This window comes from Eulemur rufifrons, chromosome 8 (genome assembly GCF_041146395.1).
Source record: "Eulemur rufifrons isolate Redbay chromosome 8, OSU_ERuf_1, whole genome shotgun sequence".
Taxonomy (NCBI): Eukaryota; Metazoa; Chordata; class Mammalia; order Primates; family Lemuridae; genus Eulemur; species Eulemur rufifrons.
In genome coordinates this window covers 94,788,176-94,813,689 of record NC_090990.1, presented here as the reverse complement: position 1 = coordinate 94,813,689, position 25,514 = coordinate 94,788,176, and the positions used below count along the sequence as shown (strand labels likewise).

At 42.9% G+C, this 25,514-nt stretch overlaps 1 protein-coding gene, 3 non-coding genes and 1 pseudogene across 5 annotated transcripts; 2 read left to right on the top strand and 3 right to left on the bottom strand.

Moving 5' to 3' along the window:
- Positions 1-3,523: 3,523 nt before the first annotated feature.
- Positions 3,524-3,606, bottom strand: TRNAL-CAG (transfer RNA leucine (anticodon CAG)). Its single transcript has one exon. It is a non-coding gene; the product is annotated as a tRNA-Leu (tRNA).
- A 696-nt stretch (positions 3,607-4,302) lies between these two features.
- TRNAG-UCC (transfer RNA glycine (anticodon UCC)) lies at positions 4,303-4,374 on the top strand. The gene has a single exon. It is a non-coding gene; the product is annotated as a tRNA-Gly (tRNA).
- A 2,327-nt stretch (positions 4,375-6,701) lies between these two features.
- LOC138389815 (membrane-associated progesterone receptor component 1-like) lies at positions 6,702-8,914 on the bottom strand (annotated as a pseudogene).
- Positions 8,915-13,237: 4,323 nt separating this feature from the next.
- TRNAN-GUU (transfer RNA asparagine (anticodon GUU)) lies at positions 13,238-13,311 on the top strand. Its single transcript has one exon. It is a non-coding gene; the product is annotated as a tRNA-Asn (tRNA).
- Positions 13,312-14,753: 1,442 nt separating this feature from the next.
- On the bottom strand, positions 14,754-23,117 carry LOC138389814 (low affinity immunoglobulin gamma Fc region receptor III-A-like). Of its 2 annotated transcripts, none has more exons than XM_069478442.1 (5): positions 23,054-23,117; positions 22,406-22,426; positions 21,417-21,674; positions 17,688-17,942; positions 14,754-16,196 (listed from the first exon to the last, which is right to left on the bottom strand). In XM_069478442.1, the coding sequence occupies exons 1-5, from the start codon at positions 23,091-23,093 to the stop codon at positions 16,009-16,011; spliced, it is 762 nt and encodes a 253-aa protein (XP_069334543.1). In that variant the 5' UTR covers positions 23,094-23,117; the 3' UTR covers positions 14,754-16,008. The 2 variants fall into 2 exon arrangements, with proteins under 2 accessions (XP_069334543.1, XP_069334544.1); XM_069478443.1 differs by having other exon boundaries at positions 21,417-21,671.
- Between the last annotated feature and the right edge of the window lie 2,397 nt (positions 23,118-25,514).

Genomic DNA, 25,514 nt, shown 5'->3' with positions numbered 1-25,514 from the left:
GCTCAAGCCATTCTTCTGCTTTGGCCTCCCAAAGTGCTGGGATTACAGGGATGAGCTGCCACATCTGGCCTATTTCACATTTTTAACTATCCTCTTTTCCTGCACCTGACCCATGTTCTATGCAACGTGCTTTCTCATTGAAGGAACCTGCAAAAAAAGAGATGGAGTTACATATATGTCCTGTATTACATTCTCCCTTTCCTTTTTTTTTTTCTTTTTTTTTTCTTTTTTTTTTTCAATTTAATTTTACAGAATCAAAGAGTCTAACAGTATATCTTGTTAGATTCCCTTTCCTGAATCTCCTCTCAACTTCCAACATTGACCTCCTCAACCTGTTTGAACTTCCGAAAAGGAATGATGGTACTCACAGGGTTAATAAAGTTTCTTAGTATTCCAGTAGCATGCCTCTTTCTTAAACACACACACATACACATACACTCACTCTGACAACCCAAAATAAGTGATCGAGGAGAAGATCTCAATCAATGGAGATTTGTTAACCCAAAGTTTGAGGATGTGCCCAGGAAAAGCACCAACCACAGAAGCCCCTGTGACCTGTGCTCTCTGAAGAGGGATTTGGGAACTCAGTATTTAAGGGGAGAGGGTAAGGCAAATGATTATTCTTTTGCGTCTTTAGCTCCTGTCCAGGAAATCAACACTTTACATAAGAATAGGTGGATACTTGAAGAGAAAAAAGGAGTAAAGGAAGAATCAATTGTGCAAATGTTCCTGGGTAGATGGAAGAATGATTGCTCTTGTCTTGTCTCTGTCCAGCACCTGGGAAGATAAACTTGTAAAGGAAATCAAATAGGCTTAGCCTGCAGACCTAAAGTTATAATTTGCATGTTTTTGTTTATGGGAGGCCACCAAAGAATTTCCTTATGAGTGATCTGTGGGGGCAGCCATTGTAGATGCCTGAGGCCTTTTACCTTTCTGTAGGGATCTGGCTAATGCATAATGTTAGTAACAGCTACCCATTAGGAGGGGGTGTTGCATGACTCAGCATCCAGGCTTGACCTTCCCTTTTGCACAAGGAGTTGGGGGAGGTGGTGGTCCTGAGATTTAAAGTCTCCTCTATAAGAGTATAAGAAGGAAGATTTTATTGTGTTTAGCCATGAAAACACCTCAGATTCTCCGACCTGGGTGGTATCTATTTTTCTACAGAGAGATTTAAACAAACAAATCTCTTTTGGCCTTTACTTTTAAATGGCCATTGTTGATCATTTTGGTTTAGTTTCTTTGGGAACTGTTTCATGTATAATAGACATCTAAAAGTCCACATGTTGTATGTGGTCTTAGTTTGATTATTGTAATCACAACTATGACACCTAGTTCCTCCAAAAAAAAGAAAAAAAGAAAAAAAAGAATAAATTACATCAAAATACATGCTCATTATCATGAACTCAAAATCAAATTTTCTCACAGTAGCCACTTTCAGGTTGTTTCCATGTTATTTGTTTTTTTATTTTGCAATAACTTTAGATCAGATGAATTGCAAAGATACTACAGAAAATTATTGTATATCCTTCAGCCTGCTTCCCCGTTGTTAAAATCTTACATAACCATGGTACACTTATCAAACCTAAGAAATTGGCATTGGTACAATACTAATAAGTAGTTTGTAGAATAGATTTTACATTTTTCCATTAATGTTCTTTACTGTTTCAGAACTCAATCCAGGATAGCACATTGCATTGAGTTATCATGTCTTCTTAGTTTCCTACAATCTGTGACAGTTTCTCTGTTTTATCTTGTTTTTCATGACCTTGACACTTTTGAAGAATACTGGTCAGGTCTTTTCTAGATTGTCCCTTACTTTGGGTTTATCTGATATTTTTTCATGATTAGAGAAGAATACCATAGAGGTAAAGTGACTATGCCACCATATTATCAGAGTATACATGATGTTACTATGACTAACCACTGGTGATGTTAACCTTGAACACTTGGTTAAGGCTCAGGTTTGTTTAAAAACTACTTTTGGCCAGGTGTAGTGTCTCATGTCTGTAATCCCAGTGCTTGTGGGGGCTGAGGCAGGAGGATTGCTAGAGGCTAGGAGTTTGAGAGCAACATAGTGAGACATCTCCAACGCCCCTTCTTCCTCCACCCCCATCTCTATGAGAAATAGAAAAATTAGCCAGGTGTGGTGGCATGCACCGGCAGTCCAAGCTACTCGGGAGGCTGAGGCAGTAGGATCACTTGAACCCAGGAGTTTGAGGTTGTAATGAACTATGATTACACCGCTGCACTCTAGCCCTGGGAACACAGAAAGACCCTGTCTCAAAACAAAACACTATTTTTTTTACATATCTCTCTTAAGAATGCACTATATCACCCTCCTTAGTTTAGACAGTATTTAGTTTAGCTTTGTATTCTCTGTTCTAAACACAGTGTCTGACATGTTGTAAATGCCTAAATGATACTGAATAAAAAGTGGCCGAGAAAGGGTATTCCAGGTTAAAGATCAATCTGTGCAAAGTCACCTGGATTAGATAGACCAGTGTTTCCCAAATGTGCATGCAAATCAACTGGGGATCTTGTAAAATGCAGATTCAGTAGGTGTAAGGTGGGGCCTGAGATCTACCGTGTCTAATAAGCTCCTATCTCAATCAATTCTACAACCATTTCACTACCCAGTAAACTAAGGCTCAGAAGGGTCAAATGCACTTTAAAGGAAACTAAGGCTTAGAAAGGTCAAATGAATTTCCCAAGGTCACAGTCTAGTAAATGAATGCAGTTCTGCCTGGCAAACTTTCACTAATCAACCTGAAGATCCTTCTATCTTCACCTTTATGAACCTCCCACATTCAACTTCTTAACAGCTCTTCCTCTTCCCAAAAGGCCAACTAGGCTTTTCCCATACTCAGCTCTTATTTGTGATCTTTTAGAAACACAAAATTCTTCAAACAACAAACTCCATGAGTTTATTTATCCTATCACTCCCCCCCACCCCAACATTTGATCTATTGATTTCTTTTCCTGGTTTTCTATGACACTGCAAACCTACTGAATTAGAATTGGTGATGGGGGCGGGTCTGGCAAGGTGGTGGAGACTCTGATGCTTTACGATACTGTTAGACGCTACTACTTTAGCATAGAAGACTCAGGCTAATTACTTTATAACAAATTAAGGGATCCTGGGTTTAGGACTTTTCCTTGTTCTGTCAAAGGAGACTTTAGGATCTGCCTGCCTTAGTGTGCTTGACACATAGAAATGGTTCAATACATTGTTGTCGAATAAAGGAAGGCATAAATAGGCACTGGGAAGCCAGAGTCTAAAGTAAAAAACCTTTTTGTCACAGTTAGGGATAGATCTTAGTTTCAAAACGCTCCTGATTTCATAGGCCAGTCTCATGCCTATAATAGAGAGGAAATATTTAGTTTTATATTTAAAATGAGGCACAATTAATCGTGTATGTAAGATAAACAGGATAAAAAGCAGTGTTGATTAATCAATAATTCTTTCTGCAAGAATTCAGTATTTGGGGCTTGGTTAAGGAGAGAAGCAATAAAAACAAACACTTGTCAGAAGTGGGATTCGAACCCACGCCTCCAGGGGAGACTGCGACCTGAACGCAGCGCCTTAGACCGCTCGGCCATCCTGACACGTATAAGGCTCGTTTTCCTGATTTGTTTTAAGTTTATCAAATATTGATAGTGCATCATATCAGGTTTTATTAATGTGTTTAATTTATTGTTGTTTCAACTAAAACTAGAAAGCTTCCTGCATTACTACACAAAGCAGGAAAAACAAAACTGTCTCCTACAGCTCTTTCCTACTTCCTTGATAACTACCCTAAATCTTAAAAGCTCCATTTCTTCCTGGCGCCCTTTGAAGCGCTCCTCTCCTTCTCTAGAGGGTTGGAACCTCAGGGTGGATCTTGTGCCGGCCGGTCTTCCTCGGACCGTCGGCACCAAATCGCCACTACCAAATCTGACACCCGGTGGATCCAGTGCTGGGCCTCGGAAGCTAGGAGCTGAGAGCTGGGAGCGCCGGGCCGTGCGGGGGAGTCGGGGTGAGGGGAGGCGGCGGAGGAAAATCCCCAGGCCGAGCTAAGCCTCGGCTTGCTTGCCCGGCTCTGAGCCGACCGTGCCCTTCGCTCCCGGCGCCGGGTAGCCTCTGCGCTCTCAGGCCCGCGCTGTTTACTGGCGGCGCAGAGTCAGAGGAGTCGGTTTTCACCGAGTAAAAGTTTCGTGTATCTTACTTCGGAAACATGAAAACAAAACCCCATTAACAGAGTTCGGGAAACTCACGATCTCTGTTTCTCTTATACTCAAAATTCTGAAGCCTCCCCCCGGAAGGCGTTGGTGGTATAGTGGTGAGCATAGCTGCCTTCCAAGCAGTTGACCCGGGTTCGATTCCCGGCCAACGCAGTCACCCTTTTTCTTAGTCTTTTTCTTTCCTGATCATGTTCCTGATGAGGTGGAGAAACACAGCGCGAGAGCAGAGATACTTTACAGCGCCTGATGTGTCTATTTCACTCCTGAGTAAAATTAGCATCTACAGCCGAGCCTCGCTTTCTCTCCCCGCTTCCTATTTTGACCCAGGCCTCTTTCTCTGCCCAGGCTTGTTTTGAAAGGGTTAGATTCTGAAGGTTTTCTTCTTTCCTCCCTTTCTCTCTTCCTTTTTAAACTTTCAACTCGAAGAATCTTTAGGATCTTCTGGATTCTGGGATTTGTTGTCTGAATCTCCCCCTCCGAAAGGGGCTCTTGTGTCTTTATCTTCAAGGTTCATACCGTAGCCACGAACTACGGAGCACTTGAAGTTGGCGAGTGCGTCCAAAGGAACTGCATATTAAAATTTAACACATTACTTGAAGTAAATAAATGAAATTAATAAATAAGTGAAAAACTTAAAACAGATACTCAGTTTAGCTATTGGAGACCGTTTAAGTACGTTTGGAACAACTTGGGTATATGAATCTACTTTTTCAAGTGTAAATTTTATGAACTCTAAATACTGATTGTTTTTTCAATGAAAATTTAACGTCCGAGTTGAAATGTGCTGTCTGTAAGTGTAAAATACATACAGAATTTTGAAAACTAAGAGAAAATGTAGCTAATTAATAATATTTTTATACTGATAGCATGTTGAAATAATATTTTGGATATATTGGGTTAAATAAGATTTATTATTAAAATTATCACCTGTTTCTTTTTACTTTTTAATGTGGCTATTAAAACTAAAACTTACATGTGGGCCTCACGTTATATTTCTATTGTAATATGCTGGCCTAGAAAAGTAGTGGTACAATTTTGCCAGCAATCACCAACTTTTCGCAAAGGTACATTTGTAACTTAGAAATACCTTCCCAAAGGGCAACTTTGGAGACATTCATCATCTACGTAATATCTTCCTAAGCATCAAATGTAAAATATCTTCCTAAGCATTAAATACGGACCAGTTTTTTCTTTGCGGTTGTCCTTGTTAGTGTGGTAGTGAGTATCCTTGCCTATCACGCGGGAGACCGGTGTTCGATCCCCCGACGGGGAGAGGAGAGTGCCTTTTTTCCTTCCGCGCCCGACTTTGTTCTCTCACTGCCAAATAAATAAATAAATAAATAAATCATTGTTAAATGACTTTAAGTTCACCCGGAAAGCTTGTCTTTCGCATGCGAAGTTCGTGGATATGAGCAAGAATACGAGTGGGTGAAGTTACCTTGACCCTGATTCTGCGTTCCATAAAGGTGTTGGGTGATTAATCCTGTAAACAAGTTTCTACCTGATCCACCACTGCATGGGCCTGCCACTGGGTTAATCGTCACCCATTTCCATAACGACCTGCCGCCTACTGGGAGAGAATCCTAGGGTCCCCGTCTGCCTTAAACCCAGGACTGCGGATTTCCATTTCTTGGCATCTCCTACCCTGATGACTTAATAGGCACTCCTTCTTCCCTTCACCTGTATATATTGCTATTCTGCAGTGGTCAGCCTAAATTCTTAAGTCGGCGCTCTTCACTGCCATATTACACGAAGATGTGCAAACTTGTGAAACATCTTCCCCTACGATTGATGGGCAATAACGAAGACTTTATGTCTAAACCAAATATTAATACAAACGAAAACTGGTCTGACAATCAGGAGACCTATTCTTGTGTGTTATTTGTTTGCTTGTTTTTATCACTAACAAATGATTTGCTTTTGGGCAAGTCGTTTAACTTTTCTAGTCGCCTCGGTTTCTTCACCTTTAAAACTGAAGGAGCGTTCAAACTCCATGGTCTTTGACATCTTTGTGTCTCTAAAGTCCTTTGAAGTAGTGCCCTGCATGAGAAAGAGTGTAGGTTTTTGGAACCAAACATATTTTGAATCTCAGCTCTTCCACTTCATTAGTTCTTTGATCTCAGGCCAGTTCAATCTTTCTGAGCCTCAGTTTCATCATCTATGTATATGTATGTATTTATAAAAAAGGCAATAATTGTACTTATTCTGAATGATTTTTTGAGGGTGAAAGATTATATATGTAAAAGTACCTGCCACATAGTCATATGCCCATTTTTACAAAAGATATTTTTCCCATGAAGAATAGTAATACATGGTCCTTGTAGACAATACGGAGAACAAACAAATCACAAACAAAAGGTATATGCCCATATTTCCATCATACAAATAAAACCCCACCTATTACTATTTTGCAGTGTGTTTCTCTCTTCAATATATATATATATTTTTTTTACTGGGTAAAACCATTTTATTAACTGACCAAAGCACTTCATTTTGTTTTCTGATTTGAGGTTAAACCATTAAACACAGTTCACAAGAAAACACAATGACTATTTAACTACAATTACAAGAATTTGAAACCTCACTAGTTGTTCATGTAATACTTTTACAAATTCATACAACTGTATAGTCTACTTAAGCTTACTGTTAACCAAAAGATCTATATCAAAGACCTAGACAATTGACTACTACTTTTGCAGTGGCTATAGTTTTGGAACAACATAATAACTGTTACCTTATGAATATGCTTTACTTGAAAAACCAGTTGGCTAGTGATGTGTGTTGTTTTCTCATTGCTCAGGGGTGTGTATGTAGGCTCATAAGAGAGCAGACACCTGTTGCTGTTCTGTATGCTCCTCTCAGTTCAAATGTGTAAAATAACCAAAATAACCATTGCCCCACCACAAACACGGGGGTTGGAAAGATAGTCCTATAATCTTCTCCATGTATTTCAAGTTGTAGACAAGCTGGCTGGCTTTTTTATAAAGCTTTCTTTGGAATGTTTAGATCTTGTTTTAATCCAAACTGTAAATTACTGTGTCTGTGAGGGCATCTGAGTGTCCATGTGAGAGCAAGGATAACAAAGCAGTCTAGAAACACAGTATGTTTTTTTCCAGCTGAGTCCAGCTTTGAGATTTCACTTTGCTACTGGACAGCTCTCTTTAATCAATATCAAAGCCTTTGGAACACTGCAGATTTGCTTTAGAGGTAGATAAAACAGAAATCATGCAGTTAAGCCAATTGAGGAAAAAAAGGGATTTGCTGTCTTGAGAGAACATCATGACTAATAGTTGATCCTTTGTTCTTGGTGCACATCTAATGTTTTTACCTGTTTTAGGAAATATCCAAGTCTTACCTGTCTCTCAGGAAACACACATTTAATTCAGCCTGTACTAACTACAGTCGATAGAAAAACAGTATTAACATTTACATTACAGCAGTTCACTTTCTGGATTTGTGACACACAAACATATCATGCATTCTATGACAGAAGTTAATTTTATCAGTGTCACTAGTGATGTTAATTAAAAAATTTACAGCAAGTTCAAAACTTTTCTAAATATTGAAATCACCATGTTTTAAAGACAGACTGGAATGTTACAAATGATTCTGCAAGATACAAAAATAGATATGCTTCCACTGAATGCTTTACTCATTTTCCCAAGCATTCTCATCTTTTGGTTCTTCCTCATCCAACTACACAGTGGGCTCCTTGCCCTTGTTCAGCGGTTTGCACACGTGATGATACTTGAAAGTGAACTGAGACTCCCAGTCACTCAGGGTCTCCTGCTGGGCCGCGCTGAGGTCAGAAAGGTCATCATATTCATCCTTCAGTGCTTCTCTACCCAGGCAAAATGTGGCAAGGCCCCTGGATGCGTCTCTTCCAGCAAAGACTCCATAGGGACCCTCCGGCCCGTAGAACTTGCGGCCTTTGGTCACGTCGAACACCTTGCCGTTGATGGCCATGAGTATGCGCGGGTCCTGGACGCCGTCGAAGGGCTGCGGTGAAGTCGCGCCGCTTGAGGCCGGGCAGCGAGGGAGTCGCTGTCGCTGCTGGCCGCAGGCTGGTCCCGGAGCACGATCTTGCAGAGCAGGAAGATGCAGAGGCCAAGCAGCAGCAGGTTGAGCGGCGATGTGAAAATCTCGTGCAGCAGCCCGCCGCTCTCCAGCTGTTAGAACCGGTTTCCTCAGCCCCAGGAACAGATAGGCAGAGTCACCAAGACTGCAACAGGCAAAGGAGTTTATTGTCTAGCTCGAGCTAGCGTCCAAGTCCCAGAGCGCCAACACAGTGGCCTCTCCACGAACCAGGACCCCGCCCTAGGGTGGGAACTAAGTTTTTATATTCATCAGTAGGTTACATGTACCGGGCACACCATCCCCCCACCCCCCGCCTTAGTTCATTTGCTCCTTCAAAAGTGGCTGATAGTGTTGGCTCCTGATTGGCCAGTTTCCAAGCCGCGGGACTTTCAGTTGTTACCAGCGGCATTCTGGGGAGGGGGAGGGCCCGCGTCGGGAAACCGAAACTTAGGCCTATCCTAAGAGGTCCAGTCTGTCATCGAGTCACTCCTGTTTTCCTTACTGCTCTACACAGCTCGCTCGGGTCGGCGCCTGTCGCCACCACATCTGGGGCAGCCATGATCTCTGGAGCAAAGATTGGGCCAGGCTGGGCAGGGATCCGGAACTCGCCGCTTTCTCCTCCCTCTCTGCGAGCTAGTGGCCTCTCTTTAATATTTTTTTAGATACAATCTGGAATCATACTATGTATACTGCTTATTTTTTAATAGATTATTTTTTAGAGCAATTTTAGGTTCATAGGAAAATTGAGAGGACAGTACAGAGATTTCCCAAATACCCCCACCCCCACCCCCATAGCCTTACCCATAGTCAATATCATTCACTAGAAAGTATATTTGTTACAATTGATGATCCTACCATCATTATTACCCAAACACCAAAGTTTACATTCGAGTTCACTCTTGGTGTTGAACATTTTATAGGTTTGAATAAATGTATAATGACATGGGCTTTTTTTAAACTGCTTGACTTTTTACTTTGTGACTATTTCTACATTCATTAAATATTAATCTAAGACATTATTTTTATGACTTCATTGTGTTACACTATATGGCTACATCACAATTTCTTTAACAAATCTTCTATTTTTGAGCATTTATGTTGTTTCCAGTATTTTTCTGTCTCCTCTTATAGGGCAGCTCCTGAAATCTCTGTTCAGTATTCCTTAGCTTTACCAACTATTATTTCTGCCTTGGCCTCCTTAGAATCTCTGCTCAGTGCATGTCCAGTTCAGGAGTAATGTAAGGATTTGGGGGGAGAATTATTTGCAGATTTGGTTTTCTCCCATGTGGCTCCCTGTTTTCTGAAATTTACTCTTTCAAATTTCTACCCAATCTGCCAGCTCTAAACTCTAGCCGGATGCAGGAGGCCCATAAGACTGTGATTTTCTGCATGAGTTTGTGTCTGAGTCCAGCTGATTGGCGACTGCCTACAGAATGAGGATCTTACCCATTGTGGTTCCTTCTTCCAAGGCTTGAGTGCTCTTTACTTTCTATCTGATTTTATTGCTCTCTACTGCCTTCAAACAGATTTTTTTAAACGATATTTTGTCCATAGTTTATAGTTGTTTTCTGTGGAATGGTTAGTTCCACTCAAGCTACTCCACCATTACCAAAACCAGAATCACTTTTAAATTGCATTCACAGTGTTTTTGAAGTCCAGAAGTTTCTGATTTTTATAAAGTCAAATACTTTTCTTGGTAATTTCTTTATTTTTATACTTGGAAAATTCTGTGTTTTTTTTTTTTTTTTTTTTTTTTTTTGAGAAGGAAAGAGAAGTTTATTACTTTGCTGGCAAAGGAGGAAAAATGGTAGACTCTCATCTCTAAATCCAAATTTCCTGAACATAAGGATAAATACAGAGCTTTTGAAGGGAGGGCCCCCAGTTCTAGGCTATTGTTAGTAATTCTAATGGTCCCATCTCTGCCAAAGTCAAAGCCATGACCTCTGTCCACCAGGTGGTGATGGAGGGGTGCTGGCACCAGGCCTGGGATGGTTGAACTATCTCCTATAACACAAAGAACAAAAGACATTCCCCTGTTCCTCTGACCACCTGCCTGAGGCAGGGATGCAGGCTTCAGTTCCCAAAAAGAGTGGAGGAAGTTTTAAAGAGACAGAAAACATCTTTTTGCTGTTCCCCCTCATCTCAGGCCATTCCCTCTGTTACATATTCCCCACCTTCAATTTTATGCTTCTGTATCTATGGTAGGAGATGTGTCATAGTCATTGGGGTACTTCCTGGTGAAATGGGGGCAATGTTTTAGATGGAAGGTTTATACTTATATACATAGAAAATTCTTTCCCATCTTAATATCAGATCAGCTTTTCCCTTTTTAAAAATAGTAATTTAATGTTTGCTTTTGTTTTTTGGCATTATCTATTTAATTCTTTCTGAAATTATTTTGAGATATGACATAAGGTAAATCTGTGACTCTATTTCCTCCCCACTCCCCACCTGAAGGTTCTCTGTTCAATTTATTGAAAAGCCCATTCCTCAACTACTGAATTGAAATGATATAATTGCTGGGTAATCACTCATCCACATTTCTCAAACAAAGCACAACAAACACTCTGGGACATCCTTGGATCTACCAGAGATTAATGGTGAAGCCAGCAGATATGAAGCTTCCTGTCAGATACTGTGAATGATTGTGAGCCAATGGCTTGTGCTCTTTTACTCTCCTGTTCCTTGTGCCATCTCCTGCTCAACTTTTTTGATATTCAACTATGTGAGCGATGTCCCACTCTGATTTCTAGGACAACTTTCATTCCCTCCTCACCTCGGATCATGAGATGTTGGATCATGAACCCAGGAGATGGAAAGCTTTCTCTTGGATATTGTGGATGGTTGGGATGGTATAATGTTTTCTCTATTACACTTGTTGGGTCTTTTCCCAGGGATTTGGGAGGAGGAGGGGAGAGTCCACCTCATGACCTGGAGCCTCCTCTCCCCTCAGGTTGTCTTTTAAGAATAGACACATGCATACACTGTTGTCACAGTTTAGCCAGGATACCCACATCTGTAGCCCATCACTTTTTGGTTCTTCAGAACTTTTCTTTCCTTCATTCTCTAACAGTCCCATATTGGGGTGGAGATGGGAAGTTTATTTATTTTAGTTTAAATTTGGTTTTATTTTTTGTTTGTCTGTTTACTCTTTGTAGTGAATATGTAGATTGGCTTGCTCATTACCCATTCCAACCTCATTCTGGTCTTTTTTGTGCTGTAGGGGCCAGAAAGGTAAAAACTGCGCTTTCTAGATTCCTCTGCATTTGGGGTGGTTTTGGTTATGATTGGTGAAACCTAAATCATACTTCACAGATGAGCAAAATTTCTCCCAAAACATTGGCTACAAATACAGGGTTTCCAACTTTTTATTTTGCCAGGTTAGGAAATTAACACAACAGCCACAGCCACAACAACTATCATCTACCCTAATTATAATTTTATAAAAGGAAGGACATTTAAAAACAAAACTTTGAAGTGTAAAAAAAATTATCTCAGTTTAAAGGTCACTTGGCAAATATATCTATTTAATTATGTATCATATATAGTACAAATATGTATTTTACATAAGATACAAAGTATATGTGTATATGTACACATGCATGTATATATAATTTCTGCACGTGCATATCTATGTTTGTGCATATTCTCATTTCACTGAACACCATTGAAAACTTTGAGCTGCACCTAAACGGGAATGCACTGATTAGATGATGTCAATGCAGAAAGGAAGGAGGTTCTGCATGGAGGGGCCCTGGATCCCCGTCAATATAGAAAATGGCTTATTAGGCCCAGCACTGATGAGGATCCCTAGGTTGATGCTGCTCTTCAGATATTTGTATCCAGATATGTCAGTGTCAAAGTCCTTAAGTTACTGGCATTTTAAACTCCATGTTCTGTTTGTGTGCCTAATATGCTAGCAGAAACCTTTCAACACAGCTGGGACCAAAGATTAATTTTGTAATATGAAGTTCCTTTACTTAGATATTACATTTTCCAGGGCGAGATTGGACACGTGATACAGTATTTTTAATTTTCACAAAAATAAGTTTATTATGAGTCAATACTCAGACATATACACATGCATCCATAAATTGTCTAGATCTGTGGAAAAACTTATTAATGTACTTTTTTTCTAAGCAAAACCAACTGAACTTCTGAACCCACAAGAGAGCTTCCATTTTGGATTCCCCAAAGACCCTTCCTCCATTCATCCTCTTCTGCTCCTCTTTTTCCAGCAATATTAAAAACGTTGTATCACAATCCAGCAATTCCACTACTGGGTATCTCCAAAGGAAAAGAAGTCATTTTATTAAAAAGATATCTGCACTCTCATGTTTATTGCAGCACAATTCACAATTGAAAAGATGCAGAATCCACGTAAGTGCCCATCAATTCCTGAGTGTATTAATGTCTTGCAATTTGGATGGAACTGGAGATCGTTGTCCTAAGTGAAGTATCTCAGGAATGGGAAAACAAACACCACATGTACTATCTAATATTTTGGAACTAATCCATGGGCACAGAGAGAAGTAAACGTCATTGGAAATCAAGCACGGGGAAGGAGGAAAAAGGGAAGGGGTAAAACCCTACCTAACAGGTACAATGAGTACTCTTTGGGTGATGGGTGCACTAACAGCCCTGACTTAAGCATTATAAAAGCTATCCATGTACCCCATTAATATTTTGAAATTAAAAAAATATTGTATCGTGTGTCCAGTCACTCTTCTGGGTGGAAGCTGAGTCCTGTACCAGATCTAAGCAAGCGCTGGAACGGGAAAAAGACTTGCCTCGCTCGGGGTTATCAGCCGCGCCCTGGTGCGCGCAAAGATAGTGGTGCCACCGGTTTCTAACTCAGCCTCAAACACACTATTTTGGAGGCATACTGTGAATTTTTTTCTTCCGTGAACTAAATTGGCAACAAAGCCAGCTTCCGCTTGTCTCTGTGGCGCAATCGGTTAGCGCGTTCGGCTGTTAACCGAAAGGTTGGTGGTTCGAGCCCACCCAGGGACGCAGGCAGCAGTTTTGTGAACTCAGGGTGGTTAGGACCTCTGTGTCTTGAAACTTAAAACCACCTTCTGCATTAACCTCTAGGACCCCTAGCCGCTGGGCCCTACGTTGGGTGGTTCACAGCACCTTCCTCACTCTAGGCACATTGCTAGCGGTTTTGAGGTATTTGGTGCGATCAGGGCTGCAAGTAGGTTTTTTGGCAGTTTAACCACTGAAATTGCATCATGAAACTGATGCTTTCAGAAAATTTACCAAAGGAAGTAAGTACTAACAACCCAAAGATGAATTCTGTATCTTTTCCACCAAACTCGTACCAACCTTGCCTTTGTATTTCCTAACCTACGAAACGGGCACCATGTCTGGAACCTGGGTCCTTAGTCCCGCTACGCCCTTCTTGCTACCAATTCTTGGAGAGATTGCCTCCTAAATATCTTTTGATTAGGCACCTTCCTCTCCTGCTTCGCTGCCACTTACTCCCTCATTACTCCTTTTGAGTTACTGCATACTACCTAGCCATCCTAGATGGTTCCATCTTCAACGCTCCTCTCCCATCCCTCCTCCAAGTAGCTGCCAGAGAGTGCTTCTCGAGTACTGTACAGTACAAGATTAATCTATTTAAACTCTGTCAATGGCTTGCAGGGTCTGATACCATCTCCTTAGCTTGGAAGGCAGTGCCCTTCATCATCTGGCCCCGAAACTCTCTCCTCTCCCTCACTGACCCTTTAGACCCAACAGAACCTAACCGCTTTCTTGAACTCATACTCTGGCTTTTCAATCTTTGCCCATGGACCTTCGGCTTTTCTCCTCTTCTTTGCCTGGCAAACTCCTATTCATCCTTTATGACTACACCAAAATTGAGCCTTTTCTTGGCAGCCCTTTCTTCACTCTCTTCTTACTTACCTGTTTTGCTCACTAGAATGAAAGCTCCTCCAGGGAATGACCCTGTGTTTTTCATCTGATATCCTCAGCACCTACACTCAAAGTTGGCACATTGTAGGTACTAAGTAAATGTGAGTTGAATGTCTAAGGTTTCCAAATACACTTGCCTCATGTCTGAATCTCATCTAATATTTACATCTATACCTAGCTTGAATCATCTTGTGATAGAGCTCATGATTCACACAATCAGGTTGACCCTCTACCTCTGCCCTGGCCTCTATCTCCTGCCTCCGCTGTGCCTTTTCCTACTTGCCCCAGTGCTCTAAAACTGCCTTTAATTCCCACTCCCCCTCCTATCCCATACTACCCACAAAAAGCCCCCTTCAACCAGTTGTCTCAGCAAGATTTGGAAAGCAAGCAGGCTAATTCATATGAGTTGTGGCAAGATGGTGGCTGAAAGGGGAGAGGGGCGCGGTTCTCATCAGTCCAAACCAATCTCTGATAGAATTTTGGACAAAGAGAAGAAAGGATTTTATTACTTATATTTTATTACCATGTTTTTTTCCATCTGCTAAGAGTAGCATGCAAGATATTATAAAATGCTTTACTGGAATCAAGAAATGTTCTGTTTAAAACTTCTAAAACAGAAAGAGATAGTGAAAGCTTTCCTCCGTGAGCAGCAATTGTGTTTTCCACTCCCACTCCACTGGTGTCGACATGCTGAGAGATTTCAAAGTTTCACAATTTACTCAGTAGAGTTCACTACATTTAGTATTAGTTATCCAAAATTTGTTTGATAAATGAAAAAAAAGCTATACTTGAATTAGACACTGAAACAGAAAAGCTGGTTTTATTGTCCCTGCCCCTCCTCTCTAATTCTTACTGCCCTGGGCAACAGAGTCGTCTTCACCCTCCTGCCCTTTCCTTCCTGTGTGTTTGTGGTTGGCTCTTTCATATCAGACTTTCTCAGTTCAGATGCTGAGATACCTGTTCACTTAGCTTAAGCTGGAACAGTGACACACAGGGTTTGCTGTGTGCTTTCTTTTCCAATTCCCTGCCCCCAATCCCCAGTCCCCTTCCTAGGACCATTTTCTACTCAGAGCATTAAGAGAGTTCACCATTATATACTTGCAGACCATCCCAGTTCTGATAGAGACTCCCCTGGAAAACTCAATTCTGCATCACCACTGTGATTTCCTGTTATCTCCACCATGGCTCGTGTTCTAGGAAGACAGCCTTCTCTCTGGGCCCAGAGGGGAGCATCTCCCCTGGTCTACTCTGGACCGCCCTGCTCTTTCTCAGCCATTCTCTTCACTGGCTCTGCAGAATCCCCTAGATCCTCAGCAGTTCCCACACTCTCGTCTGGAGTTTTGAGATCCCCTGAATGCAACCAGCCCTGCAGCAATAGATGCAGACCACTGTCCAGCTGGCTCTGCCTCAACCATTAATTCTGCTGGTCTATTTATTTAGGAACAACTCTTATACATTTAAAGGTCACCAACCAGAGCCTGTGTTGTTGCTTTGCTGTAAGGGAGTGGTGGGGACAGAGAAAGTATTTGTATAGCCTTAACACTTCAATTCCTAGGAATGAAGCTACTCACTGGGCTTCACTGTTGGCACTTGAAGATCCCAGGCCTTTCCTTTCCACTGGAGATCAGGAGAAAATAGAGAATTGGGTGGAGGGCCCTCAGCCCAGGGTCTGAGCTGTATTTTTTCTGCTGCTCACAGAGATGCCTAATGGGGATGATGAGGTCGCAAATCCAGAGAGAGGTTCAGAGATGCTGCTGCCACTGCTCTTATTACCCACCAAGGGATAAAGGGTTATTTGTCCTGAGGGTCCTGGCTCCATTTAAATTTGTGGTCCTTCCAGTCCCTTGGTGAGCTTCGAAGGTTTCTCTGCAGAGAGAAATACAATCCCGTGTCCACTGCAAACAGGAGTACCATCACCAGGCAGAAAGTGACTTGATGCCAGGGTGGAAAGGATGGTGAGACAGATGGACTTGTCGAGCCTAGTAGGAGAAGTAGAAGTATGAGAAAAATGACAGTCATTAAGGCAGAAATTGGGAACAGTGAGGTCACCAGTGGAGAGTCTTCCTGACACCTACCAAGAGACAGGTTGCAGGAATGGTGGGGAGTCTTGGGGAAGCCTTTGCTTCTTCCCAGGGACTCCTGATCTTGGTGCTGTCTGAGCAGAGTCACTCTGCTTCTGCTTATTTGATGGAGATGTGACAGGGAATGTTAGCAAGTTAGGTTGTAGCTAGGTTTTGTGTGACAATTATGAAATTGTCAGACAATGCTATTGTCTATAAACTGGGACAAATTTGTGGATTTTTAATTTCAATTTTTTTAACTCTTAATTTTGATATAATTTCAAATTCAAAAAGATTTACCAGAATAGTATAAAGAACTCTCATATATCCTTCACCCAGACTTGCTAATTGTTTACATTTTACCCCATTTGCTTCATTACTTGCTCTCTCTTTCCCTAACCATATGAGAGGATTTAAAGTGTAATTAAATTATTTTTATACAACTTATGACATTGTTTTGTCAAAATCTCAAAAGGTGTTTTGCTGCCTTTATTCATGAAAATTGTTTAAAATTTAGGTCTTGGTCCAGTTCCAGATAGAAGTCCAGGAATACCATGCTAGGTCTCTGACCCTGGAGGTTGGCCCTGTAGAAACTAGAGATGTTTTCTGGGTGACTTAATGGGATCCGAAATTCCATCATAGGATATTAGTGCCTGTTCAATTGTTTAATTTTACCTAATGGTTAAATATATAGGCTTCGAAGTCTTTGGTGTGACCTTAGGGACAAATTTTATTTACTTATTTATTGCACCTCAGTTACTCCATGTAAATGGAGTCAATATTGCCTATCTCATAACATTGTGAAAGTCAATGATCAAATAAGGTGTATGTAAATAATTGTTTAGCACAATGTCTAGCACAGTGAAAAGTGCCTAATAAATGTCAGCTTACCTTTGTTACAGAAGAAGAAATTGGGGTTCAGAGAGACTAAGTGACTCACCCACTGTCACATGGTCAATTAGCTGCAGAACCAGAACCCAGCTTCCGAGCCCTTTCTGTGAGGGGATGAAGGGCTCCTGCTAGTTTAGCTCTTGGCTAAGACTTGGATGAAGGTGAAATGGGCCAGCATGATAGGGACATATGACATTATGGGTGTGGCTGGGGTAAGGACAGGTGTATTTATTATTATGTATATCATTATTATGGGGAGGAAATGTGGCTTCTGCTCCTGTTATCACACTGCAGAGTGAATGACACTTCTCAGCTATCTCTAAGGAACAGGCTGAAACAGAACTGCAAACCTACCCAGCAATCAGGAATTCTCAGGGTCTCTGCTGATCACCAGTGGGGAGCCCTATGTAAAGAAGTCTGTGGAAGAGTTGGAAATCTCCTCCCAACTCATCTTCCCAGTGTGAGTAGAGGCTCCACACACAGGGGGCTGTGGGCACTCCAGGGTTGCACATGTCTCACCTTGAACGATGATGTTCATAGTCTCTGAAGACACGTTTTTCTTTCCAACAAGCCCTCTGCAGAAGTAGGAGCCATTGTGATCAGGTGTGGCTGTTGGTATGTGGTAGTCAGAATTCTGATGAAAAAACCTTCTGCCTTTGCCATTCTGTAAATATGTGACTGAATGCACCAAAGTGTTCTTCCAGCTGTGACACCTCAGATGAATGGGCTCCCCCTCCTGGAACACCCACCGAGGAGCCTGGAGCACAAGCCAGCCTGAAAGACACAGAGATCCCAGGCCCAGGAGGCCTCAGCTCTTAGTGCAGAGCTCTTGTGAAGGGGACACTCACCACCCAAACCCTGGGACATCAGGGGAAGCCAGACTGGAAGCCATCTCTACCTAGCTCCCTTTGGGGAAAAGCTGAGTAGGCCCTGCAAGAGAACTCAAGTCACACCAAGACCTTTTATATAATGGGGAAGAGGGATACACACACACACACACACACACACACACACACACACAATCAAAACATAAGGTTAGAGCACAGGGACTAAGTAATGAGGTAGGTGGGAAGCAATGTTAGGAATAGCTGCAGAATCCTTAAGTGCTAGACTTGGATTTGCTATGACAGATAATAAGGAGTCACAGCAAGTTCTGAATCAAAGAGTAAAAATTGCATTTGAAAATGATTATTTGCCCCATTAGAGAAAAGGTAGATTTCAGAAGGAATAGGCAGTTGTAGGAAAATTGAAAGACTTCTACAACAGTTAGGAATAAGGTGACTGAGTGGCCAGAGAAGAGGCTACAAAAATCGTGAAGGGGCACTCAATGGAAAAGTCAGGAGAGGAAAGGAATGACCGGCAGTGCTTGTGGGCGTAATCGGTGGTTTCTGAAGGTCCAAAGGGCCTCATTGAAACCATCTTCATTGCTGAGCATGGCCTTCAAGAGAGAAAATTCTTTTTTTTTTGGAGAGACAGAGTAGAGTTTCACTCTGTTGTGCTGGCTAGAGCATAGTGGCGTTGTCATAGCTCACTGCAACCTCCAACTCCTGGGCTCAAGCAATCCTTCTGCCTCAGCCTCCCAAGTACCTGGGACTATAGGTGCACGCCACCACGCCCAGTTAATTTTTTCTATTTTTAGTAGAAAGGGGGTCTTGCTCTTGCTCAAGCTGGTCTCAAACTCCTGCCTCAGCCTCCCAGAGTGCTAGGATTGCAGGCATGAGCCACCGTACCTAGCCTGAGAAAAATTCTTAAATCACTAGGACACTTGTTCTCACAACCATTTCACCAAGTGATCAGACTCCACACAGACAGAACATAAAGTCATAGTCAGGAAGGGACCTGAATAATTAAAAATGACATTGTAGATAAATATTATAATGGCATAAGAAAATACTCATGAGATAATGATAAGTTAAAAAGGCAGAATACAAAAAGTAAATATGCACAGAAAAAAAAGGAAGGGTATGGACTTAAATATTAACAGGGTTTTTTTTTTCCTGAGGGAGTAGGACCAAAGATCTTTTTAATTTTCTCCTTTTTACTTTTTTTTTTTTTTTTTGGCAGAGTCCTGCTCTGTCACCTGGGGTAGAGTGCCGTGACATCAGCCTAGCTCACAGCAACCTGAAACTCCTGGGCTCAAGCAATCCTCCCACCTCAGCCTCCTGAGTAGCTGGGACTACAGGCGCACACCGTGACGCCCGGCTAATTTTTTTATTTTTAGTAGAGACAGGGTCTCACTCTTGTTCAGGTTGGTCTCCAACTCCTGAGCTCAAGCGATCCTCCCACCTCGGCCTCCCAGAGTGCTAGGATTACAGGCATAAGTGATCACACCCTGCCCAGAAGGTGATCGTTATTGCTTATTTTATTTTATTTATTTATTTTTTGAGACAGAGTCGTTCTGTTGCCTGGGCTAGAGTGCCGTGGCGTCAGCCTAGCTCACGGCAACCTCAAACTCCTGGGTTCAAGCGATCCTCCTGCCTCAGCCTCCCAAGTAGCTGGGACTACAGGCATGCGCCACCATGCCTGGCTAATTTATATATATATATTTTAGCTGTCGATACAATTTCTTTCTATTTTTTTTTTTTTTTAGTAGAGACAGGGTCTTGCTCTTTTGCTCAGGCTGGTCTCAAACTCCTGAGCTCAAACAATCCGCCCACTTTGGCCTCCCAGAGTGCTAGGATTACAGGCGTGAGCCACTGCACCCGGCCTTTATTGTTTATTAAGATACATTATTTTTCAAAAGAGGTCTTGTGCCTATATATCCACTTACTTTTTCAGCAAAGAGATGAATTATTATTAGCATAAGATTATCATTGATATTTTATATATATGTGTGTGTGTATCTATACATATATATACATATAGTCCAGTGGCCTTTGAGGAACATTCTTGTTCCAATCTTTCCTGTCATGGACTCTCTCTCTCTCTCTCTACATATATATATATATAAATTCATATATATATTAATTCAACCAATACTTTATTGAGCACCTGCTATGTACCAGGCATTGTGCAGACTGGAGATACCTGGATGACAAGACACATGGTCCCTAACCTCAAAGAATCTACAGTCTAGACATAGAAACATACACAGAAATAATTACAATACAATGTGATAAGTGCTTCAACAGGCTGAGAACAAAAGACTGCAGGGCCAATGAGATTGAGATAAAGAAATTCTGCTTGAAAAAGCAAAGAAAGCTTCTCAGAGGAGGAGTTAAGTGAAAGGGGTGCTGAAGGATGATCAGGAGTTTGCCTGATGAAGTTAATTCTCATGGTCACAGTTTAATACAGCCCTCATTGACTAGACTTCTAAAGCCAGTTTCTAGAGCCAAGTTCAAGGCAAACTGATAAGTCCCAGACTTGATTTTTCTATTGTTTCCTCTTGGTAAATCCCGATTTTATTGATCTTAGGTGGACATTTCTCACCTAGCTAGATAATTGACATTTCTTCTTGTAGCTCTGTAGAGTGAGGACCATGTCAGGTGGATGGTACAGTCAGAGACAAAGGAGCTACGAAAAGGAATTTCAGAGGCCAAATTTTTTTTTTAACTCTGTTGCAGGTCCACCTCTGTTATGCCCTCCTTCCTCTCCAGGCTTGTTTGACCCATAGACATTGTACAAATGCAGCAGCCATGGAAGTAGAGTCAGGCTTGCAAGGTTACCCTGCAGCTACCAGGCTATGGGGTGTGATTCCAGGGACACCAGGAAAGACTTCTTTCTCCAAAATATTTCCCTTACCTGCTTCTGATGCCTAGATTCTGTTAATAGTACACAAAGACTTTCATTCCATGATTAATGTGCAAGCTTAGCATGTATATATCTCCATTGGGAAAGGTATCAATTGCCAAATTTACGCTGAAGTGTAAGTTTGAGTATGGCATTGAAGAGGAGAGAGAGAGATAGATATGATGCTAGACCATTAGGGATGATTTGGGAGGCAGCTATCAATGTCATGCCCTGACCCCTAGATGACACATTCACATTGTATGCATTCAGTGTGTGTGGTGATTCCTAGAATTGTGCAGTGCAGTGGTCCTCCATTTATTATATGGCAGGCTTTGACATTTTGCCTAAGGCCTACTTATAGCTAGGACTACAACTCTGATATCATTCAGTGGGACCATAGATTATCTCATCTTAATTTAAATCCCCAAAAACATCATCTTCTGGGTCTTCCTAAGTATTTCAGAGCCCCTTGTTTCACCCCTTTATTGGTGAGTTCCCTCTTCCTTTTCACCAACTCACCGTTATGGACTTCTAGCTGCACCGGGTCACTGAGCATGGAGAGGGATGTCTGGCACCTGTACTCTCCGCTGTCCTCAACTCTGGCAGCTGCAATGAAGTAGCTCGAGTCCTGGCTTGAGATGAGGCTCCCATTGTGAAACCACTCTGTGGACGTGTTTCCAGGAGAGTAGTCCCCCTGGCACTTCAGAGTCACATTGTCGTCCTGGAGCACCCTATCCCATGAAGGCTCTAGGAACACCACAGCCTTTGGGGGATCTTCTGAGGAGCCAAGAGAATGTGGTGTGAGGACAGGGAGAGGAGCAGGCCGTGTGCTGGCATTCCCAGGGAAGCTCAAAGCCAGAGTGAGCCCATTGCAAACCCTCACTTGGTGACTCAGCCTGAGTCTGTGACTCAATATTAAAGCATCTTTGCCCCATTTTTGGCCTGCTAGGTATCCTTTTTTTTTTTTTTGGAGACAGAGCCTTGCTCTGTTGCCTGGCCTAGAGTGCCGTGGGTATCAGCCTAGCTCACAGAAACCTTAAACTCCTGAGTTTAAGCAATCCTTCTGCTTCAGCCTTCCGAGTAGCTGGGACTACAGGCATGTGCCACCATGCCTGACTAATTTTTTTCTATATATTTTTAGTTGTCTAACTAATTTCTTTCTATTTAATTTTTTTTTTTTTTTTTTTTTTTTTTTTTTTTTTAGTAGAGACAGGGTCTTGCTCTTGCTCAGGCTGGTCTTGAACTCCTGACCTAGAGCGATCCTCCCGCCTCGGCCTCCCAGAGTGCTAGGATTACAGGCGTGAGCCACTGCGCCCGGCCAAGCCTGCTATGTATCTTGAAGAAAACTGGCCAGAGCAGCATAGGGCCCACACCCACTGTGTTGGGGGAGCTGTTCCTGCTCACACCCATCAGCAGTTTCCCATGCAACGGACATTTCCTGATGTCCTGTGGACATTGCACCCATATGTGCCTCATTTGAGCAATCCAAGACCATGAAGCAAACTCACCAGCCTGCATGCCAGCTGAAACTGCAAGAAAAAAAGAATGAATCAAATATTGAACAAGAGCAGAGATCAGCGTGCCTGGAGTGTCAAGTGAGTTTAAAACTTCCCTACCTGCCCCTGCCCCAGGAGCCTGGTATTCCCAAGAATCAGGATTTCTAGTGGATACCTCTCCTGTTGCCTGATCTCTGGTCTCCAATGTCCATACTTCCTGCCCCACCATCCACCCAAATCCCTATTTTCAACACCATTCTCTTACTCCTTGTTTCCTGTTCAGACTCACAAATTAAGAGTACTGACTGAATTTCCCTGAATCAAGCCACAGAAACAACCTCAACCCAAACTTCCCAGAAAGGGTAAAAATGAAAAGTCATGGGGCAGGGGGAACCCTGGAATATCAGACTGGAAGAGACCGCCCTTAGGGACCATCTAGTCCAAACTCTTCAATTTACACATAAAGAAACCGAGACCCAGAGGGGTGAAGTAACTGACCTTGCTCCTCTCCACTTCATGACTATGCCCAAATTAGAACCCCCAGATGGTTTGTCCGGAGTCCCATCCCTTGGAGGGGTCCCATCCCTGACCTCTAAAGGAGTCTCTGAGCCACCCAGGGCATCGTGGGCTTCTCCCTCAGCCAGAGAGCCCCTGACTTACCTAGAACTAGCAGAGCCATCTGCAGTAGCAGCTGCCACATGATGCTGCACTAGCGTAGACAAGTCACTACAGATATGTGGAACCCTAAAGGGACCCAGCTGAGTAGAAAAGAGGAAGTAAACACTCTTTCCCTCAATCCCCTCGTCAGTCACTTACCAGCTTCCGTCACTCACCAGCTGCCTTTTCCGGGAACATCATCTGACTCCTGAATCCAAACACTGACAAGTGAACCCATGATAGGCCAGGAACAGGAAGGAAAGAGCCTGGAGGAGAAGCTAAGGCAAGTGTGGCCCCTTTGCTCGGCACAGGTCTGCAGCTGAGCACCAGAGGACATAGGCAGAGTCTGTGAGAGTGCTCTCGGAAGTCCCAGGGTGCTTGCCCCCATCTCCTGGGTTGGGGTCCACCTAGGGCCAAGAATGGCACAGCATGACCCTGGGGCTGAGAGTCAAGGGGGAGGGCCCTTCCCTGAGGGGTCCTTTCATTCTACCCAGAATTTCTCACTCCCCTGCCTGGCCCACACCCATCTCCAGCCAGCCAGGGCTTGCCTGCATACAGAAAGAAGTAATTTAAAATCTTCAGACCACTAGAAGTATCTCTGGCTCGACATTATCTCCACCCACATTTTCTTTCAAAATTCAAAATGCACATTCCCCTGGGGTATGTAATCCACAGGTGCTATTAACTTTTTTTTAAATTGGTAGAGATGGGGTCTTGCTATGTTGCCCAGGCCTCAGCCTCCCAAAATGCTAGGATTATAGGTGTGAGCCACTGCGCCCAGCCTATTAACTTCTTAGTGTGATTTTGATCATTAGATTCCCATTGTCTATTAGAACAAACTCCGGCAGTGGGAGAGAAATAGGTCCTGGGAGGAGGAAACACCAGTGAAAGGCTGAAAGGATCACAGAAAAGGTCAGGGGTGGAGGAGAGAACAGGAACTTTTTACCTTCCTCATGGTGCCACCAGGGCTGTGCTGAACCACACTAGTGCAGGTCAGCCCAGGCCCTCGGGCCCACTGGGTCCAGCCTGATCTGGGAGTTTAGTAGCCAAGGCCTCCCGGGGGTCCTTACAAGAAAAGGAGGCCGCGTAGGGCCAGGAAGTGGTAAGAATGTTAACTTCTTCTCCTATCTCCGCATCCTCTCTCACCCCCCACTTTGTTTACTCTCACGTCAGTCTGGGTCCCAAACAGAAAACCAAGGGACCCCACTTGGTAGTGCCACTCCCTCAGTGGGCTCCTGGACACCCAAGACAATTCTTACCTGGCTTGGAAAAGCCCAGGAAGTGAGCAGCAAACAGATGTGTGCACATGACACTTGGCAGGGGTGGAGCAGAGTCAGGGGCTGGCACAGGTGCCTGATGACCTCTGCCTCAGGCTAATGTCCTTCCCACTCCAGGAGCATATGAAAATCACTACTCAGGTTTGGTTCTGTTTTGTTTTGCTCCCAGCTGGATGTAACTGATCCTGTTGCCATCCACTTCCTCCCCCGACCACCATGCATGTTCTTACAGCAGCCCTTCTCCCCAAAGGCCTTTGGATTAGATGTCTGGGTGGACAACAGAAATGAACCAGGCAGCCATTCCAGTGCTCCTTCTCAAGTGATTCATTTACATCTTGCCAAATCCAGGCTAGTATCTGGAAACTTCCATCTCCTTGCTGTAGCACTGCAGATGCTTATCTGGGAAACCTGAAGCAAGAACGTGTCTTCAGGGCCATGAGTGGTCTCTGAAGCAATAGGTGGACATCCCTCAGCCCTGTCTGTTCTTCACAGTTACCCCTGTGGCTTTCTGCCCTGTGACTTCTGATGCAAGGTGCTCACTTAGTTTTCCTTCTTTGAGGTTTTATTTTCTTCTCTGGCTCATCTTTTGTCTGTAGTCCTCAAATGAAGAGAGGAGCTGTTGGCCGAAGAGAGGGTGGGCTAGATAGGAAGAAGAGGAGAGAGAGTGCCGGAGGAGAGAAAGGGACCGTAACAGGATGGGAACCATTCAGCCGGTTTTCATGAAGTGCTTGTTGAACAATCCTCAAATTGAGTGTGGTTGTGGTGGTAAGGGTTAATTTTATAGTGATAGATAAAATGCAAGATTTTTACAGAGGGGCAGATGGTCTTGGGATATCTCACAATGAAGAGTCTGTATTCATGCTTGCCTTTTCTTTTCTCCCTTCCTCCTTTTTTTTACTTACCTTTCCTCCAACATTGGAATGCCAGGCACAGCAAGAGTTTCTGATTACAGAGGTCAATCGGTTGTCATCTCCGGGACATAACAGTTTTTTAGGGGGAAACCACCAGATAAGGATCTGAAGTGCTCTAGGGACTATGAGAGTGTTTATGAAATACTGTATATGCACAAAGAATGCAGTGGCTAATTCTGTCTGGGGGAGGGGCCTACATGGAAGACAGAACACTCTCATTACGTCACAAGATAATTGTGTGTTCAGCAGGAAGATTTTTGAGGGAAAGAGGCATTC

Coding starts and splice junctions, on each gene's coding strand:
- LOC138389814 (XM_069478442.1), bottom strand. CDS start 23,093: ATGTGGCAGCTGCTACTGCAGATGGCTCTGCTAGTTCTAG. Junction 22,427..23,053: donor GATGGCTCTGCTAGTTCTAG/GTAAGTCAGGGG, acceptor TTTTTCTTGCAG/TTTCAGCTGGCATGCAGGCT. Junction 16,197..17,687: donor TATGAACATCATCGTTCAAG/GTGAGACATGTG, acceptor TTCTCCTACTAG/GCTCGACAAGTCCATCTGTC.